The sequence below is a fragment of the Triturus cristatus genome, chromosome 8, assembly GCF_964204655.1.
Source record: "Triturus cristatus chromosome 8, aTriCri1.1, whole genome shotgun sequence".
NCBI classification, from domain to species: Eukaryota; Metazoa; Chordata; class Amphibia; order Caudata; family Salamandridae; genus Triturus; species Triturus cristatus.
This window is the reverse complement of record NC_140591.1, coordinates 1,126,088,410-1,126,107,936: the sequence shown is the minus strand read 5'-3', so window position 1 is coordinate 1,126,107,936 and position 19,527 is coordinate 1,126,088,410. Positions and strand designations below refer to the sequence as shown.

General features: G+C 47.2%; 1 protein-coding gene across 1 annotated transcript in view; it reads right to left on the bottom strand.

Annotated features, from left to right (window-relative positions):
- Nucleotides 1-19,527, bottom strand: part of RFX8 (regulatory factor X8) — an 816,960-nt gene that overhangs the window by 548,122 nt on the left and 249,311 nt on the right. Inside the window, exon 4 of the mRNA XM_085620509.1 lies at nucleotides 5,421-5,498. Coding sequence (XP_085476635.1) covers nucleotides 5,421-5,498 — 78 coding nt within the window. The remainder of the gene's footprint in view (nucleotides 1-5,420; nucleotides 5,499-19,527) is intronic.

The following is a 19,527-nucleotide window of genomic DNA, read 5'->3' as shown; positions in this document are numbered from 1 at the left end:
GGGTGTGTTCCCCTGCACCGCTGGGTTCTAAAAACCCGGTACTTCAGTATCCCCAATTCGTGTGGCACCCCACAACTGCGCCTGTCCCCTACGCCCCCAATTTTGTCTCCAAATTCTCCCCTGTAATCTCGGATGTACCACCCATGGCCACTCCTAATAGGCCCAGCAAACCACTAGAGCACGGGTCGCAAAACCGCGAGATGAGACCAAGGTGAGAGTACCATCGGCTAAACCGAAGCGGGGCGTTGTCACCCAAAAACCCAAAAGCGCGAAAGGCCCCAGATCCGTTAACCATGCAACAAACCATGTAATAATGCTAACAAACTCCGTTAGCACACAGACTGATGCCATTTTTCCACTAACAACGGAAGAAACTACTGAGGATGTCGCTCTTGTCACCGCCGGAGACCACTTTGGAAGAGTGTTAACTCATCTCAAAGAATTGATTGACAGGAATCTCACCCCCATTTGGGAAAAGTTAGACCGTGTGGTTATTGCTATGGACATTTTAAGTGGCTGTTGTAATAAAGAGACTCTAAAACCTGATGACAATGTGGGGGTGGGCCTCCCAACGCCAGTAGATGCTAACCTAAGACCCAATTTGCCAACCCCAAGTTTTAACAGGCATAAGGAGTCCTCATCCGCTAACCCTTGTGCAACTTGCTGTAAACTCAAAGAACTTCCTGTGCATAAACTTAGCACTGAGCAGGGGGATTTACAGGACCCATTTCAGGAGCCTATCATGAGGACATTGGGCTTATGCAGTGGACAGCCTGAAGGTTTAGACTCCGGCGCCACACTAACTGACCTAAGCCGGAATACAATAGACAGCATGAGGAGTAAACGCCCAAGACCCAATACTGATGTTTTGAGCCTACCCCCAGCCACTTGTCCTTATGTATTAGTTTTGGCTGGCGTCCCCACTTTACTAGGGGACCAGAGGGAGTCTTGGGCGGATCTTCGTAACAAGACTGTGGTTTGGTTAACAAAACACAAAAGGTTTCATCCATCCAACATGAACGAGATCCTTATGGTTCACAGAGTCTGGTGGGTTGGTCAATCTCCTAAAAACATTGATGGAGACTGCATTGTGATCAATTTCCGCAGGCCCCATTTGGTTCACTGCATATTAAGTTTTTGTGAGCAATTATTTATTCAAAGCTCCAGCATCTGTGCGTTCCCCTTGGGTTATTTTTATAAACTGCAATTTAGGCACATTGAAAATATGTTTACACCTATCCCTGTGTCCAATTGGTTTCAGGCCTTGTCAGATCTGGATACACAGGGTGGACAAACATCCCCACCGGATCATCGACCAAACCCTCCAGAAAATCCCCAGGTTTTCGGATCCCTCCCTCCCTCCCACTGATATGTTAGACGACCAGCAAACCATATCCAAAGCTAAGGTTGACACAGATTTGAGCATTTTGAGCTGGAATGTAGCAGGCCTTCAGCCGAGGCTTGGTGACAAGCACTGGCTATGCCTAATAAAGAAACAGGACATAGTTATGTTTCAGGAGACCTGGGCCACTCAAGAATGACATATTAACGGGTTCCACTGATATAATATCATAGCCCCAAGTCCCAAATTTGGTCGCCCCTCGGGGGGCTTATTTATTGAGAATAATATTGCTGCCAGCGGCAGCATCAAGGTTCCTACCCACTAACAGTCGTAATTTTCAAAGTTTATTGTATAAAAGGAGAGTCTCTTTTTATTTGATTAATTTTTACAATAATGATTTTAATTCTATCCCTAAAGGGCATTTTATTAAGCTCTTTGACTTCATCTCCCACCTTGATTCCCAGCAAGAATTAGCAAAAACTACTGGTATCCTTCTGGGGGGTGACTTTAACGCGAAGTTAATAGACACACCACATAGCCCAGGGCTTTACAATCCCAGATCCACCTGCCATAGGGGCGCAGAGTTGGCTACGTTTTTGAGTATGCATAACTTCACTAACGCCATGGACATTGTGTGCGCAACACACACAAACAACTATTCTGTGCCAACATTTAGAAGAAGGGGGTGTTCTTCAACCATAGACTTTTTCTTTATATCTCTCCCTCTTGCTGACCACTTATCGGAAGCAGAAGTTACTGCTATGAGTCAAGGGGATCATAACCCAATTAAAATAGGGCTGGGTCTAGCCCCACGGCCCTTGTTCACTTTTGAATGTGGGGCCAGGAATCTAACACCCTCCACTGATAATCTGAGATTAATATGTAGGGGCATTGATAATAATGATCTGTTCCGGACAGTTGTAAAGGATAACATGCACCTCATAAATTCATGTTTATCAGCCCAAGATCCCCTCCCTGCAGCTGTCCATGATTTTAATGAACTATGCTTAGCTATTAAAACTCTTTTAACTAAACCGATTCACCTTGCGAAACATGGCCCCAGATGGTTCGATCACGAGTGCTCTGAGGCAAATAAACAGCTGCGCAGAGCCTTATCATCCAACCCAAGATGTAACCTTGAAGTCAAATTGGCGGGGCTGAGGTATAAAACTGCGATCTCCAATCGGGAAGGGGAAATTTAAAAAAAACTTTGGCAGGCACTGGTAATAGCCGCAAACACTAAAAAGGGTTATACATTTTGGTCAGCTGTGAGAGACTTGCGATCCATGGGTCAGCTTCTTACCCCTTTTAGCTGCACCACTGCGAGTGAGTCGTGGGAAAGTCACTTTACAGAAATTTATGCCACTCCCCTACAAGAGGCGGATCACTTTGAGCCGGGGCCACTAACCAGAATACAGATGATCCTATCTGAGGTGGAAGAAGCGATTCAGCAGAGTGTGGGTAACAAAGCCCCTGTCCCAGATGTTCTACCTATTGACCTCATTAAATACAAACCAGACTTTTGGGCGCCTCTTCTTTGAAATATTTTTAACAACCTAATGCACGCTCTGTTTCACAGTTCTTGGTCCACAAGTATTATTGTGCCGATTTTTAAAAAGACTTCAACTTAGCTCCATATCTGTGGGTAACCAGAAGCAGACGAGTACCAGCACCTTTCCTTATCTTGGGGTGGTTTTTGCTGCGAACGGCTCCTGGACTGAGCATATGGCCCACTCCAGGAGCAAGTTCTTAAAGGCCACCAACTCGATTCTCAGTCTTCCATGCCCAAAGAGAACAGGTGCTATTTTAGCCATTTAAAAAAAAAAACAAATCTCAATGTGTGCCAACAGCCACGTACAGTGCCGAGGTCTGGGGCTTTGCCAAGAGTACCTGCATTCAACAGGAAGAGAACAGATTTTGCAGGAAGTTATTAGGTGTCCCAAACTCCACACCCCAATATACTTGTCATAGGGAACTTAACTTAAATTTTATCGAAGATTTTAGTAGGGCCCGCCCTGCCCTTTTCTGGTTATCTGTTTGGAAAAACCCGGCCGCATCCCTAGCGAGAGAGATTATCAGTGATTGTACAAGATGTGAGAAAGGGAAAGACATACCATGGCTGTCAGGGGTGTATCAGAGCCTATGTAGCGTCAACAAGGGAAGCATCTTCTCAAATCCCAGCACAGCAATGACCATGAATAAAAATGAGCTTAGGAGTGCCCTCTATTCGCTATATAGAGCGGAAAGGACTGAAAAGGAATCTAAAATATCCCTTCTTTATAGCTATATGGCCATTGAAAATTCTGTACACCCTCCGGCTAACTACATCACCTTGCCTATGAGCCACCGGGAGAGGAGCCTCTTGTTTCGCTTAAGGGCGGGCACTATTAAATTTGTATTATGTTTTCCCCTTAGCCACCACTCCGACCTTGATCACTTACCCTGCCTGTGCGATGGTCAGAGTGGCCAATCAATTTTACATTTTCTGTTTTTTTGTAAATGCTATCTAAAGTATGTTAAGTGGCTTTTAACTCCGTATTTTAAAAAGCTTATGCCCATCAGTTTGGAAAATGCATATTTGAAGCTACTTACCCTGGAAAATGAAGAGTTGGTTTTTCGCACGGGCACTTTTCTGAGAATTGCAGTTCGAGCACGCCAAATAATGTCTAATCTTTGAGCTTTTATATTACTCATTTATGAATTTGTTATTAATTGAAAGATCATTGTACATTGTATGCTGCTAATGGTTTTTATTATGACTCTCTTACCTGTATATTTTTAATTTGTTTGCTGTTGTGTTGTTGTGCTTTTAGGAATACAATGTTATCCGAATAAACGTTTTTTTGCACCTTGAACCTTGAGTCCCAGTAACCATTTGAGTAAGGCTCACACTTCATGTAGCTTATATAAATACAAATCGGATCAGGCAAGGAAAATGCAGAGAGTGGCAAAAGACAAAATGAGAGAAGGCTTGTGATAAAAGAAGATACCAAGGACGGTACTTTCTTTGTTACGAGCAATATAGCAATCCCACCCCGAGCACTGCGGGCTATGGTTGGCCAAAATCTTCAGAACCTCATGTTGCAATGGGTGTCATGCTTCTCTGACCAAGTCAGAGCCCTCGTTCACCGCAAGCAAGATCAAGAGGGATAAATGACTATGGTCATAGTTCATCACCTGAGGCTCCCAACATCAGCATTGAAGTAAGCAGCATGCCGATATGTCTCATCATCAGCATCTTCATGCACACTTGTGCTAACTGACAGAACTTATATGAAACTCATTTACTGTGGGCAAAATAATATGGTAGTGTAGGAGAGTCCATTTTAAATGGACCACAAATGTTATGTAAATATAATATTTTATCATTAAGAAACCAGTACACCCCTGCTACCATTGTAGGAAACCAAAAGCTGACAAGTAATTCTGTATGGATTACAGTGGATAATCCCATTGACTATTAGTCTCAATGTAAAATGATCAGCATTTTGTCGCATTTCTCAGATGTATTTCTCTCTTGATCCAAAATTATGTCTGTGGAACGTCAAAAATTGAGAGATATTTTCCTAACAAATATAGCTGAAGAAAAATAAAGTTTCATTGCAATGTAGATATAATTAGTTACCTTTAATAACCTGCATTTAGAGATTAGAGAAACTTGATCTATGTAAAAGATTCAAACATTTTTTTTAAACTAGCTTCTTGCGTCCCACTCGGACAATGGCATAACAAGGGATGAAAACAGTGCTTGGCGAAGGCTACTTGATACCTACCTAGGGAAGGTACAAACCAATGCAAAATCAGCAGATTATATTTTAGGTTTAAAATGTTCTTGGTTATGAGACTTCTGCCCTGAGCAAGGGAAATATTCAAGATGGCGACCATCATCATAAGTAACAGCATAAAAGGGATACTAATTTAATTTTGAATCGTGACAGATTATGCAAAATTTGGAAATATATAGTGTAGTCCGACAGATTTTAATATTACACAAATTAAAGAACCGTTTTGCAAATATAATCTGCAGAACATTGTTTTTCACAATTAACAACAATAATCTAATACCAAAAACCAATACCTTTTTAACTCCAAGAGGCAGCAGTAACGTCCATAGAAATTAGAGCTTTTCTTGATTTGAATTCCGTCATAATGATACCTAGAAAAGATGTAAAAAAGACAGATCCAAAATAAAAGAATTAAAATCACAAATATATACCACAGATTAAGTGCCTCCATGAATGGTGAGTGTAAAATACGTAATTTGATTATACCACCCCCCTTTAGTGATCATGAGAAAAATGCTATGTAGCATATTCTTTATATTATAATTTTTTAAATAATTTTTGTTTATGCAAATATTTTTGGGTTAAATGTGCCCTTTAATATAATACTGTTGTGTTTCGATTTAGATACCCGTACATAGGTTTCCCTGAATCATGTCCTTATATAGGCACAATTCTCTTTGCCCTGTTTTAGGCATACAATCCCAGTCCTTATTTAGGCATTAGCCATGCAATCCAAATAGAGGCATGGTCACCTACATCCGTCCATCCCACGTCACAACGAGTTCTTAGAAACCAGACCCTTAAGACGAACGGGACTTTCCCTAGCTAGGATTATTATTTCTCCATGAACTCATCTATTATGCATGAACTACTCTTCCTTAGGGGTTCATCCATATCGTCTTCCTCTGCCCGACTTTACGTCAATTCTAGCATTCCTAAGCACCTTCCAGGTATAAATATACCTTCCCTTACCATGGCAAACGACGGCACGACTCAGCACGACTTGACTGCACGGTTCGCCACGGCAAGTTCGGAAGATACCATATCCCGGCCTGACGCACTGACCAGACGCTGTCATCCCTGCTCGCAGAGAATCCAGCTTCCAGTGTTCTGACTCCCTTCGCAGGGTGTCAGAGTTTGAGACCCGGAAAGAGATTCCCACCTCTCTCATTCTAAAGGTATGGCCTAGAACCTTGGCATACTAAACTTAGTATAAACCATACTATAGAAAACAGCACCTACTTCTTACCTCGTACTACACTTAGGTTAGGTACACTGGGGTAGAACTATTTAGAAGCATCAGACGAGTATTCACTTTTTAGCCTGTGTTATTTATGTATGTATATATGATTATATGTCATAGCTAAAAGACAATGCTATTGCAGTACTATTTCTTCTTACTGCTTACGCTGTGCGTATTATATCTTGCTTACTATCTAATGATTGTAACAGCTCATATCTCTTACACAAGAAACAAGACTGTTCAATAAACCCCTTTTATTGAAACGCCCGTCTATCTATTTCTGTGTAACTCTGGAGGAACTAAGCATGCACGATTGACTGAGTGAAACTGTTATCTATTGTTTCCACCATTCTGAGACGCGTTCCGATACTAAGGGAAACAAAGTTGTCATGTTTATGCGGTTGTCAGAAACGAATCCCTTCTTGTTCATTCGAGAAGTTTCTAGTGACCTCTGAGTTAGCTGGCACACACAAGTAATTAAGTTTAATGTACTCGATAGTAGCATACTGACCTTAGTCCTATGCAAAAACTATAGTGTATATTATTCCAATGCGCAGAGCCTATAAGGGAAATAGGAACTACACTACATGGCGCCCAACGGTTTGGTAAGGCACTAATTTAACGCTAGATACTGAAGTAACTCAGTCGTGCTTTTCTCAGAGACCCCTACTCATAATACTCCATAATACGTCTGGAGTGGGTAGGGATAATATCCGCCGTAGCTAAGTAGGACGAAAATCCTATGTATTAGCTGTTTGGTTTGTTCAACGTTGAAGGATACATTTTTTCACAAATACTGTGCACCTTATCTTTGTTCCCTTGAAACTTGTTCTACATTTTTCATTAAACAAAAATGTCTGATACAGAGACTGCGTGTGACCAAGTCGCAACAGGTTTTAATACTACAGGTTTAAATGAAACCGATGAGGGTGTTATAAACATCCATCCAAATCTAAGGAGAGCCATCACTCTAAAACTTATAAAACATGGCCTAACACCAAGAGGCGGTAGAGCGTTTTTTGTGATAGAGGCACATGAATCTTTTCAGACAGAGGTATTCTATTCATGGATTACATTCTCAGAATCAAATCCAGTAACAAAAATGTTTCACTTCTTCTAAGAAGATGAACCACATGAGGAATACATTCCCTTCGAGGATGTTGAAATTCCACTCACATACCAGGAGCATCAGCACTGGTTTAAAGGCGCCCTAAAATAATACAATCACATTACCAGGCTCGGTCCACTAGGTAGAGCAGAAGCAACATGGCTGATTTTAGCCAACTACATACCTCATCCTGACATTGAGGCAATGTCAGATAAGGAATTACTTAATCAAATACAAGAATTAATAGAATTACACAGTTAAACCACAACTGTCTGAGGGTCCTGAAAAGGACTCAATTAAACACAATCCTACATCTTCTAAAAAGAAGCGGGAAAAAAAAAGACAGCATTCAAAAGAGAAACGTTCTCAATCCCGAGGTTGGTCTCCTCAAAAGGAGCACTCTGACGGGAGGTATAACCTCAGGAATGGGGATAATTTGAAAAAACCTGACAGGAAACAAGATACTGATACTCGTTCCTCTCGTACCTTTCAGACATCTTCACAGACATCCAAAAGAAGAGGACAGTCAGATCACAAAGAAGAACGCGTGAAGTCCAGAGACGATCAACACTTTCAGAAAAACAAACCAAAACCTCAATTCAACAAGAAAAAGGTAGCCGGTCTGAAGATCAGACATGCCGAAAATATTGAGGACACAACTCAAGAACGGAGATTGGGCTCAGACAATGATGGACAGTGCAGACAATAGCTCACCAGAACCTGAAGGAACTTCTGGAGATAGTGGACTTGAATGAGTACATAACAGTTGAAACTGTAGACACCAGGGTTAGTTCTCCACAAAGGTTATATGAGATAACACTCCGGATGGAGGGAGACATACCAAGAAAAGTGAAAGCACTCTTTTGGGAATAACTTTCAAGGGGTTATGACATACTTCTAGCAGAAAAAGACTGACCACCAGAATTTGTCAGGGAGTGCCAACATGGCGCAGATATCATTATGCCAGCCTTTTCCAACCATATTCCTATATATTTAAAATATACTTATGCCAGGAAATGGGCAGTAGCCCAGGCCCCAGCATTATACAAAAATCATGTAGGATGGGATGAGGACTCACCTCACCATAAAATCCAATTAAAATGTTAACCTACTGCACAAAGGCAGTACCCAATTAAGCAAGAAGCTAAAAAAACAGGTCAGGGAGATCTTAGATCAACTTGAATACCAAGGGGTGATTGAAACATGCACCTCATCAATGAACAATCCTTTGTTTCCTGTCTCCAAACCAAACAACGCATATCGTCTAGTTTTGGATTACAGACACCTGAACACTTGTTCTAAAACATTTGCCGTGCAAAATGCACACAGTACAGCGTTAATGAATAACATTGTGCGTAAAATATATAAAACCACATTGGCTATTTCAAATGGTTTCTTTTGTCAAAACATAGCACCTGAAAGTAGGTACTTGACAGCTTTCTCAATAATGGGGACCCAGCATCACTTCTGTTGACTCCCACAAAGGTTCAAGAACAGCCTGGGGTTATTCTCTGCAAGAGTTACAGTTACTACAAATTTATGATGATGAGGCATTGTCATATGTCGATGATATCTATCTGACAGACGATGACCTGGATAGGCACTTGAACAGGGTGAACACCATTATACTGGGCTTCGCCTCTGAGGGCTATAAATTCAACTTTAAGAAATCAAGAATTGCCCTTCTCAATGTCCTTTTCCTAGGGTATGAACTTTCAAGTGAAGGCAAAAGCCTGGCAGCGAACCTTTTAGAAAAGTGTGCGCTGCTCCAACCTCCAAAACGCTGAAAAACTTACAGTCGATTCTAGGTTTCCTGAATTTTGGAAGAACTTACATTCTAAATTACGCAGAAAGGGTTAAACCTGTCTACAAACTAATCAAACCTGATTTCAAAATCAAAAATTGGACACAGGAACACACAGAAATCCTGCGTTCACTACAAGCTGACTTGTTAGCAACAAATCACTTACAAACACGCGTAAATACAAGCAATTTAGTGATCCAAATAATTTCGGGTCAATGCGGATTCACCTACTTAACTTTTAATGAAGGTGAAAAAGTACCAAATGCATACAAATCACATTGTATACACAAGAAGAAATGCGCTTCACTTCAACAGAAAAAATTCTGTCAGCAGTTCAAATTGCTGTAGCAAAAGTAAGAACTCTAGCTCAGGGGAAACGCATTATTGTCGTGACTCCGGTACCAGCCTTAGACGCAGTTACAAAAGCGAGCACTCCGAATGCAAAAGCTTTACATCCAAGATGGATATAAGGGTTAATTCTCTTGCTGCAACAGATGTTGAATTTGTTTTTGATCCTTTTTTAAAAACACAAGCATTCCTGCAAAATGAACACGAATGTCCTCTGCCTATTGAGATTCTCCCTCTTGACCAGTATGAATTCATAATTTATACTGACGGATCAGCACAATGCGCAACAGAAAGTAAGCAAGCTTACAGTGCAGCCTGCGCGATCATTAAAGGTCGTTTGCGTAATGGTAAATTCCGATCGACGATCACTAAAACACCATCTCTAGGAGATTGTACAGCTCAGCGAGCTGAACTACAAGCATTCAAATTGGCACTTGAAAATACGGATCGCGAATTCCCCACACTTATAGTGTGCGATTCTTTTTACTGAGTACAATCATACAATGAATATTTACAGAATTGGCTTCAAATTGGTTTCAGAGATGGCACAATCAAGCATAAAATGCTTTAAGAACAAGTAGTTCAGTTGCGAAACGGACTACAAAACACTCACGTGATACACACGCTGAGTCATCAATGTGATGGCGTTCAAGTTGCAGGGAATTCATTGGCTGATGAAGCTGCGAAGGGGGCTCTACAAACAGCTTCCGTAGCTGCAATCACTAGTTCAAAAACGAAAATAGACAGTGAGATATTGTTGGCTGTCAATGCTTCAAGCAAAGGCAGTGGTGTAGCGTTACCTACAAAATTTCCACTCAAATACTCGTATATAATTGATGCGAACAACGTTCCGTTTCCTCGAATCCCTGGAGTGGGGTATAGGGTAATTCCAAACATGGAACGTAGATTAGGACTAATCCTAGCAGCACATGAAGGGATAGCCTCCGCCCATGCAGGTGTTTCGGCCACAGTATCATTATTAAAACAGAGATATTGGTGGCCCGGCATCAAGAAACAGACCAAAAACTATGTTTTGAAATGTGAAATTTGCCAAAAGATTAAAGTCTCTACAGTGAAACGTGCTGTGCAGATGCCCCTGTTAATTTCATACAAACCGTTGGCTTGTGTTTACCTGGATCACTGCGGTCCCTTGCAAAGTGATGGTAACTATAAATATATCATGGTTGCAGTGGATTCGTGCTATGGATGTGGCCTCAGTGCTCAGCTGACGCTCAAACTGTTATAAAAGATTTGCGAGTCTTTATCGGCACATACGCAATAGGTACACTATATTCTGACCAGGGCCCTGCGTTTAGCTCTCGGGCTTACAAAGAAGCCATGACCACTTTGGGGTTGCATTGCGGTATTCCTCTCTGTTAGACCTGGCACCTTGGCGTGAGTTTCCCTTCCACTTTTTGATGGTGTGCCTCGACTGTTTTGCTGGTGTTGTCCGCTCAGGGCACTGCGCCACGGCTAATCCGTGCCGCAGTGCAAGTGCTCCCTAAGTAAAGTGTACCTGTAATTGATGTTCCCGATTGGTTTATTGGATTCACTGTCAGTCCCCAGTAAAGTGCACCAAGGGTGCCAGGGCTTGTGAATGCCAATGCTGCTGGTGGGCTTGCAGCGCTGGTTGCGCCACCCACGGAAGCGGCCTTGTAAAGTGTGTCTAGGGTCTGCCACCGCAGACCCTGTGCGCGGTCCGGGACCGTCGCGCTGACTGCGCAAGTGCCCCCACTTGCCAGTCCCTAAAACTTCCCTTACCTACATATTAGCCACCCCTCTGGTAGGCCCAAGGGCAGGGTGCATTGTAGGCATAAGGTAGGACATGCCCTGATGTGTGTGGCATGTCTTAGTAGTGAATTACAGCCCTTTCCGTTCTTCACTATTGAAGGCTACCTGCTCTCCATAGGCCAGAATGGGCTGCCGGGATCACGCCAACGCTGTGACCCCAGTGGACTCAGAGAGCATGGTAGAAGTGTCAAGTTTAGTATGCCTGAACTCAGGATGATAAAATACTTCTTGTAGTCAAGTTTATTTTAATATCCTGGGTTTGTAAATACTACTTTTAGAAAGTTAGTATTTACTGACCTGACCATCTCAGTCCGCCTCTGCTGTGTGTATGTGTTCTGCCTGGCAACAGTAAGGAGCAGGGTTGGGGAATCCCCAGAGACAGGTTGGCTGCCAGGTGGTGGGTAGAGAGATTACACCTGGATGGGTGGGAGGAGTACACCTTGACTCTTGAATAGACCTGTGCTCTGCCACCACAAAGCCGGCGCCACCCCCTGTGGGGCGGCTGATGTCTCTGCCCTGCTGCTGAAAGGAAAGAGCAGAGTCACCATAACAAAGTGCTCCAGAACTGGACTGAGCCAGGCCTAGGCCCCCTGGCGCTAAAGAACAAAAGAATCATGGTATAAAAGTAGGAGCCTGGCTCCTAAGAAATCAGAATCCTGTTTACCACAAAGGACCTCTGCCCGACTAGAAGGAGAAGAAGACGCCGGAGGAGCTGGCCTGCTGCTTGCCTTGCTGAGAGAGGAGAGGAAGAGACTTACTGAAAAGACTTTGCTACTTTGTGCTTGAACATTCTCCAAGGGCTTGATCTGAGCTTGCCCCCTGAACTGAACCCCAGGAACAGTGGGTTCTCTGTGCTTCTTGCTCGTCCTCCAATTCGAGCCGTGTGTGCATCCCGCTGGAAAAGAGACTGCGCCCCTCATCGCCCCTCCTAGGGCCGTGACACTCAGAAGCTCGCCTGCCTCAATCCCGTGAGAGCCCCGCTCCGTCCCGAGCCGCTCTCTGTCCCCGGGCCAGGCCGCCTGCATCCCTGTCACCGCCTGCTACTGGAGCGCGCTGAACGCGCTATCACCCCTCCTGCCGGAAGCCGTCCGACGACTGTGATCCCCGCCGGGTCATCCAGCTGCACTGACTGTGCCCTGTGACCCCGCTTCGCTATCCTCGGACATCTCAGGCCGCGCCGCCCCCGCTGTGGAGACCCTCCTGCACCGCCGTGCTAAAGGGTCGCGGGCCGCGCCTGCCTACTTGCCCACACCTGCTGATTGAGGACCCAAGAACACTTCCCAAGCCGAGAGTCGCACCGACCTGTGCCGACTCTCCTCATCACAAAAGAAGTTCCAGTATCGGGCTCGGGGCCCGCAACGCCTTATTTCCCCGTTCGCAGGAACCGATCTCTGTGAGTACTGGAACTACAAGTAAAGAGACTACGAACTATCCATTTGGAACCTACAAACCCAGAACATTTGCCTACTGTATAACCTGGTGGCCTAGCGAAAACGTTATTGGTCTTGTGATAAGTCTGTTGAGATATATATACCTTATTTTTACATAAAGAATCGTATTTTTATATATATCCAAGTCTGGTGTCCGTTTCTGGGGGGATTAATGTATTTACTGTGTGTACAATTGTAAGTGCTTAACCAACAACGCCTGAGGAATCGCCTTGGCTGCTCACGCCACTCACCTAGAGGGTGAGCAAGGGTCATTCGCGAGGGGTTATCCTGCGCCCTGACGTGGAGGAGAGGGTTCCTGCTTGACACAAGGGCAACCTTGCGCCAACCAGAGATCCCCGACTCTAACATTGGTGGCAGCGGTTGGGATTTCGGATTTGCACTTGTAATTTGCATACAGTGAATTATTAATCACCAGATAGTGAGAGCAGACCAAATAACGCAGCCACAGGTTTGTAATTGTTGAACTTTGTTGAGACATCTGCCATTACTGCAACCATGCCTGGCTCACACTCCGCTGGGAGGGCCCTCTCTGTGATTTCTGGAATCGATGAGGTGGATTGGGAGAGACTGGAAGGCTACACGATGGAGCAATTGAAAGGCTACAGTGTACAATTCAGAGTCCCCCATGCTGGATGCAAGAGGAAGCCCCAGTACACCAAGGCGTTGAGAGCCTGGAAGGAGTCACGAGACCTACGGAATGCGGGGGACATCGTTCCACCCGACAACCTTGAGGAGCCCAGCAGAGTCCGGTCGCCAGAGGAGCTGGCAGACAGGGCAGCAGACAGGGCGCATGCAATGGAGATGGCAAAGTTGGCAGGACAGATGGAAATGGAAAAGCAGAAGTTGGCCCTGGAGGCACAACAACGCCAAATGGATCATGATATCAGATTGAAGGAGTTGGAGCTGAAGGCGAAAAGTTTGGACACCGCTCCTTCTGGTGGCAGCACTCCACCAGCGCAGGTAGAGTCCAAGGTGTACATCCCCAAAGATGTAGTAAAGGAGTATTTCAGAAAGGATGACATAGGGCAGTGGTTTAGGGCCTACGAGGTGGCCATGTCCTCACACCGGGTCCCTGAGAAAGACTGGGGAGCGGGGTTGTGGGGAAGGTTCCTTGCTGAAGGGCGTGACACACTGTTAGATTTACCCTTAGATCTCCAAACCTCATACCCCCATATGAAGGAAGCTTTAATGACCAGGTATGGGTTAACTCCTGAGCTATATAGACAGAGGTTCAGGGAGACCAAGAAGATCCCTGAGAGTACGTATGTGGAATATGTGACCTTTTTCTGCAGAGCGCTGGATGGTTGGGTGAAGGGTAGCAAAGTGAGTGATTATCAAGGGCTGCTTGATTTAATTGCATGGGAGCACTTGTCCAGTCAATGTTTTCCTGAGCTACGCCAGCACCTGATAGATAGCAAGCTGTCCAACCCGAGGAAGCTTGCTGAGGAGGCGGACCGCTGGCTCAGCACCAGGGTCCACAAGGGTCCAGTGGGAGACTCCGCCAAAGGTGGGCAGGGTCCCCAGCAGAAGAGTGGGGGGGACAAGGGTAAACAGAAGGGGTTCCAAAAAGGCCCCCAAAGTAATTCCCAAGGGAACCAGCAGAAGGGTTCTCAGCCTCCCCCACCCCCGCAGCAGAACGGGGCCCCGACAGGTAGACCTGTTCCAAAGGGGCCCTTCAATTGTTATAAGTGTGGTGACCCGGGTCACATTGCCTCTGATCCTAAGTGTCGCCTGTTCGGTAAGACCGCACCCACTGGTGCTCCACCCCGGCAAGTAGCTAGTGTTAACTTTGGGGAGGAAGTAGCAGTCCAGGAGGGTGGGGGTCCCGGGCAGATGACCCTAGTCTCGCTAGGAGACAGTGAGATGGTCCCTGTAACCTACCTGCCCTCTAACACTAAGAAATATGGGCAGGTGGTGACCATCAATGGAAAGAAGGTTGAGGCTCTTAGAGATACAGGAGCCAGCGTGACCTCGGTGAGGCAACACCTGGTGTCTCAAGAGCAAATTGTACCCAATGCCTACTGTAGGGTTGTCAATGCTGACAACATAGAGAGTCGTTGTCCAATGGCTCAAGTTCCCTTTGAGTGGGGGGAGGTCTCTGGTACTCTACAAGTCGCTGTGAGAACTGACATGCCTGTAGATTGTCTGCTAGGGAACGACCTGGAGAGTTCCCCTTGGGAAAAGGTGGAGAAGACCACGCATCTGAGGATGGTGGGTCTACCCGACTGGGCGTGCGTGACCACCCGGTCCATGGCAGCCAGTAGGGGTGTTGAGAGGGTCCTGGAGCCTGAGGGAGAGGTCCAGGAACCAGCCTTAGGGAGAAGGCGCAGGAGGCGCGGGAAACCGGCCCCCGAAGTTCCCACGGCCCAGGAGGAAGTAGACCCTGAGGGGGATGCTCTGGAGCCTACCGGGGAACAGATTGCCGAACTGGGAGATCTGCCTGAGCTGACCCATTGGCAGCAAGAAGGAGGTCCCTCCAGGGAGGAATTCTGCAGGGAGCAGAAAGAATGCCCTTCTCTCGTAGGTATGCGGCAACAGGCTGCAGACCAGGCCAATGGTGTTCAGGCCAAAACACACTACGTGTACTGGGAGAGTGACCTCCTGTATTCCGAGCCTAAGGCTGCTGAACCTGGGTCAGCCCGTGTGCTGGTGGTACCCCAGAAGTTCAGAACCTTCCTACTGGGGCTGGCTCACGATGTGCCGTTAGCAGGACATTTGGGGATGGACAAGACCTATGACAGGCTTGTCACCCACTTTTACTGGCCCCAAATGCATAAGAATTCCGATTCCTACTGCAGAACCTGTCAGACTTGCCAGGCAAGTGGTAAGAGCGGAGGGAAGCACAAGGCTCCTCTGCAACCTTTCCCTGTGGTCGGTACGCCATTCCAACGAGTGGGTATTGATATTGTGGGGCCTCTGGATCCCAAGACAGCCCTGGGCAACAGGTTCATCCTGGTCTTGGTGGACCATGCCACCCGGTACCCTGAAGCCATCCCTCTGAGGACAGTGACGGCCCCCGTGGTGGGAAGGGCACTGATGGGAATTTTCTCCCGAGTGGGATTCCCTCTAGAGGTGGTGAGCGACAGGGGGACCAATTTCATATCTACATATATGAAATCCCTGTGGAAGGAGTGTGGGGTAACGTACAAGTTCACCACTCCTTACCATCCCCAAGGAAATGGGTTGGTTGAGAGATTCAACCGAACCCTCAAAGGCATGATCATGGGCCTGGACGGTCCAATGAGGCGTAAGTGGGACGTCCTCTTGCCATGCCTGCTCTTCGCTTACCGAGAGGTGCCACAGAAGTCTCTAGGGTTCAGCCCCTTTGAGCTTCTGTATGGTCACCCGGTAAGAGGACCTCTGAGTTTGGTAAAGGAAGGCTGGGAGCAATCTCCCAGGAAACCTCCCCAGAATGTATATAGTTACATGCTGGCCGTCCGAAACCAGACTCGGCGTTTCAGGCAACTTGCTGAGGCAAATCTGGAAGCCAGCCAGGAGGAGATGAAGCGGTGGTACGACCGGAATGCCACTCTGGTAGAGCTTCAACCTGGACAAAAGGTGTGGGTCTTGGCCCCAGTGGAGCCTTGTGCACTTCAGGATAAGTGGACAGGTCCATTTGAGGTTGTGGAGCGCAAAAGTCCTATCACCTACTTGGTGGACATGCAGACTCCCAGGAACCCTTTGAGGGTCCTACATGTTAACCGCCTTAAGCCCCACTTAGGGAGGACCGAAGTGGGCATGCTGCTGGCCACTGATGATGGAATGGAAGAGGAGACCGAGCCTCTTCCTGACCTCTTAGTGGCCTCTGAGAAAGATGGGTCAGTGGATGGAGTTAACCTCTCACCCACCCTGACGCCCGAACAACAGGAAGACTGCCGCCACTTGCTGGGACAATTTTCCGACCGATTCTCCCTGGTTCCTGGTGTCACAGATTGGTGCGTCCATGATGTGGACACAGGAGACAGCTTACCTGTGAAGCACAAGGCTTACAGGGTAACTGACAGGGTCAGAGCTTGCATTAAGGAGGAGGTCTCCAAAATGCTTGCGCTAGGGGTGGTTGAGTCCTCCAGCAGTCCTTGGTCCAGCCCCGTGGTCTTGGTCCCAAAGGCTGCTGCGCCGGGAGCCACACCTGAACTCCGGTTCTGTGTGGACTACAGAGGACTCAATTCAGTCACGAAGACTGACGCGCACCCCATCCCCAGAGCTGATGAGCTCATAGATCGGCTGGGGGCTGCCCGGTTCCTCAGTACGTTTGATTTAACGTCTGGGTACTGGCAGATCGCCTTGACCGATGGGGCCAAAGAGAGGTCAGCATTCTCTACACCAGATGGGCACTTCCAGTTCCGAGTCATGCCATTTGGGATGAAGAATGCCCCTGCCACCTTTCAGAGGTTGGTCAACCAGGTACTGGTTGGGCTGGATGCGTTCAGTGCCGCCTACCTGGATGACATCGCAGTGTTCAGTGCCACCTGGCCTGAACACCGGCGCCACCTCTGGGAAGTGTTGATGGCGCTGCGCCGAGCAGGCCTCACGATCAAGGCAAGCAAGTGCCAGATCGGGCAGGGTTCCGTGGTGTACTTGGGACACCAAGTGGGGAGTGGCAAGGTGGCACCCTTGCAACCCAAAATTGAGACCATCCTGGCTTGGGAACCCCCCAAGACGCAGACCGCAGTGAGGGCCTTCCTGGGGCTCACTGGGTACTACAGGAGGTTTGTCAAGGGCTATGGAACGATCGTTGCCCCCTTGACAGAGCTGACTTCGAAGAAGCAGCCCAGGAACGTGATTTGGACTGACACCTGTCAGAAAGCTTTCGACACCCTGAAGACTGCCATGTGCACGGCGCCCGTGCTCTTGGCCCCTGACTTCTCCAAGGAATTCCTAGTCCAGACAGACGCTTCCGAGCATGGTGTGGGGGCTGTTCTCTCACAGATGACTGAGGAGGGCTGGGACCAACCCGTAGCCTTCATCAGTAGGAGGTTACTTCCACGGGAAAGTAGGTGGAGTGCAATTGAGCGAGAAGCGTTTGCTGTGGTCTGGGCGCTGAAGAAGCTAAGACCCTACTTGTTTGGGTCTCACTTCCGGGTTCAGACGGACCACAGGCCCCTCAGATGGTTGATGCAAATGAGGGGTGAAAACCCGAAGCTGTTGAGGTGGTCCATCTCCCTACAGGGTATGGACTTTACGGTGGAACACCGTCCTGGTACAGATCACGCCAACGCTGACGGTCTGTCCAGGTATTTCCGCCTTAGTGACGAGGAACCCCCTGGGCAAGGGTAGTTCTCCCCACATTTCAGCTGGAGGGGACACGTGTTAGACCTGGCACCTTGGCGTGAGTTTCCCTTCCACTTTTTGATGGTGTGCCTCGACTGTTTTGCTGGTGTTGTCCGCTCAGGGCACTGCGCCACGGCTAATCCGTGCCGCAGTGCAAGTGCTCCCTAAGTAAAGTGTACCTGTAATTGATGTTCCCGATTGGTTTATTGGATTCACTGTCAGTCCCCAGTAAAGTGCACCAAGGGTGCCAGGGCTTGTGAATGCCAATGCTGCTGGTGGGCTTGCAGCGCTGGTTGCGCCACCCACGGAAGCGGCCTTGTAAAGTGTGTCTAGGGTCTGCCACCGCAGACCCTGTGCGCGGTCCGGGACCGTCGCGCTGACTGCGCAAGTGCCCCCACTTGCCAGTCCCTAAAACTTCCCTTACCTACATATTAGCCACCCCTCTGGTAGGCCCAAGGGCAGGGTGCATTGTAGGCATAAGGTAGGACATGCCCTGATGTGTGTGGCATGTCTTAGTAGTGAATTACAGCCCTTTCCGTTCTTCACTATTGAAGGCTACCTGCTCTCCATAGGCCAGAATGGGCTGCCGGGATCACGCCAACGCTGTGACCCCAGTGGACTCAGAGAGCATGGTAGAAGTGTCAAGTTTAGTATGCCTGAACTCAGGATGATAAAATACTTCTTGTAGTCAAGTTTATTTTAATATCCTGGGTTTGTAAATACTACTTTTAGAAAGTTAGTATTTACTGACCTGACCATCTCAGTCCGCCTCTGCTGTGTGTATGTGTTCTGCCTGGCAACAGTAAGGAGCAGGGTTGGGGAATCCCCAGAGACAGGTTGGCTGCCAGGTGGTGGGTAGAGAGATTACACCTGGATGGGTGGGAGGAGTACACCTTGACTCTTGAATAGACCTGTGCTCTGCCACCACAAAGCCGGCGCCACCCCCTGTGGGGCGGCTGATGTCTCTGCCCTGCTGCTGAAAGGAAAGAGCAGAGTCACCATAACAAAGTGCTCCAGAACTGGACTGAGCCAGGCCTAGGCCCCCTGGCGCTAAAGAACAAAAGAATCATGGTATAAAAGTAGGAGCCTGGCTCCTAAGAAATCAGAATCCTGTTTACCACAAAGGACCTCTGCCCGACTAGAAGGAGAAGAAGACGCCGGAGGAGCTGGCCTGCTGCTTGCCTTGCTGAGAGAGGAGAGGAAGAGACTTACTGAAAAGACTTTGCTACTTTGTGCTTGAACATTCTCCAAGGGCTTGATCTGAGCTTGCCCCCTGAACTGAACCCCAGGAACAGTGGGTTCTCTGTGCTTCTTGCTCGTCCTCCAATTCGAGCCGTGTGTGCATCCCGCTGGAAAAGAGACTGCGCCCCTCATCGCCCCTCCT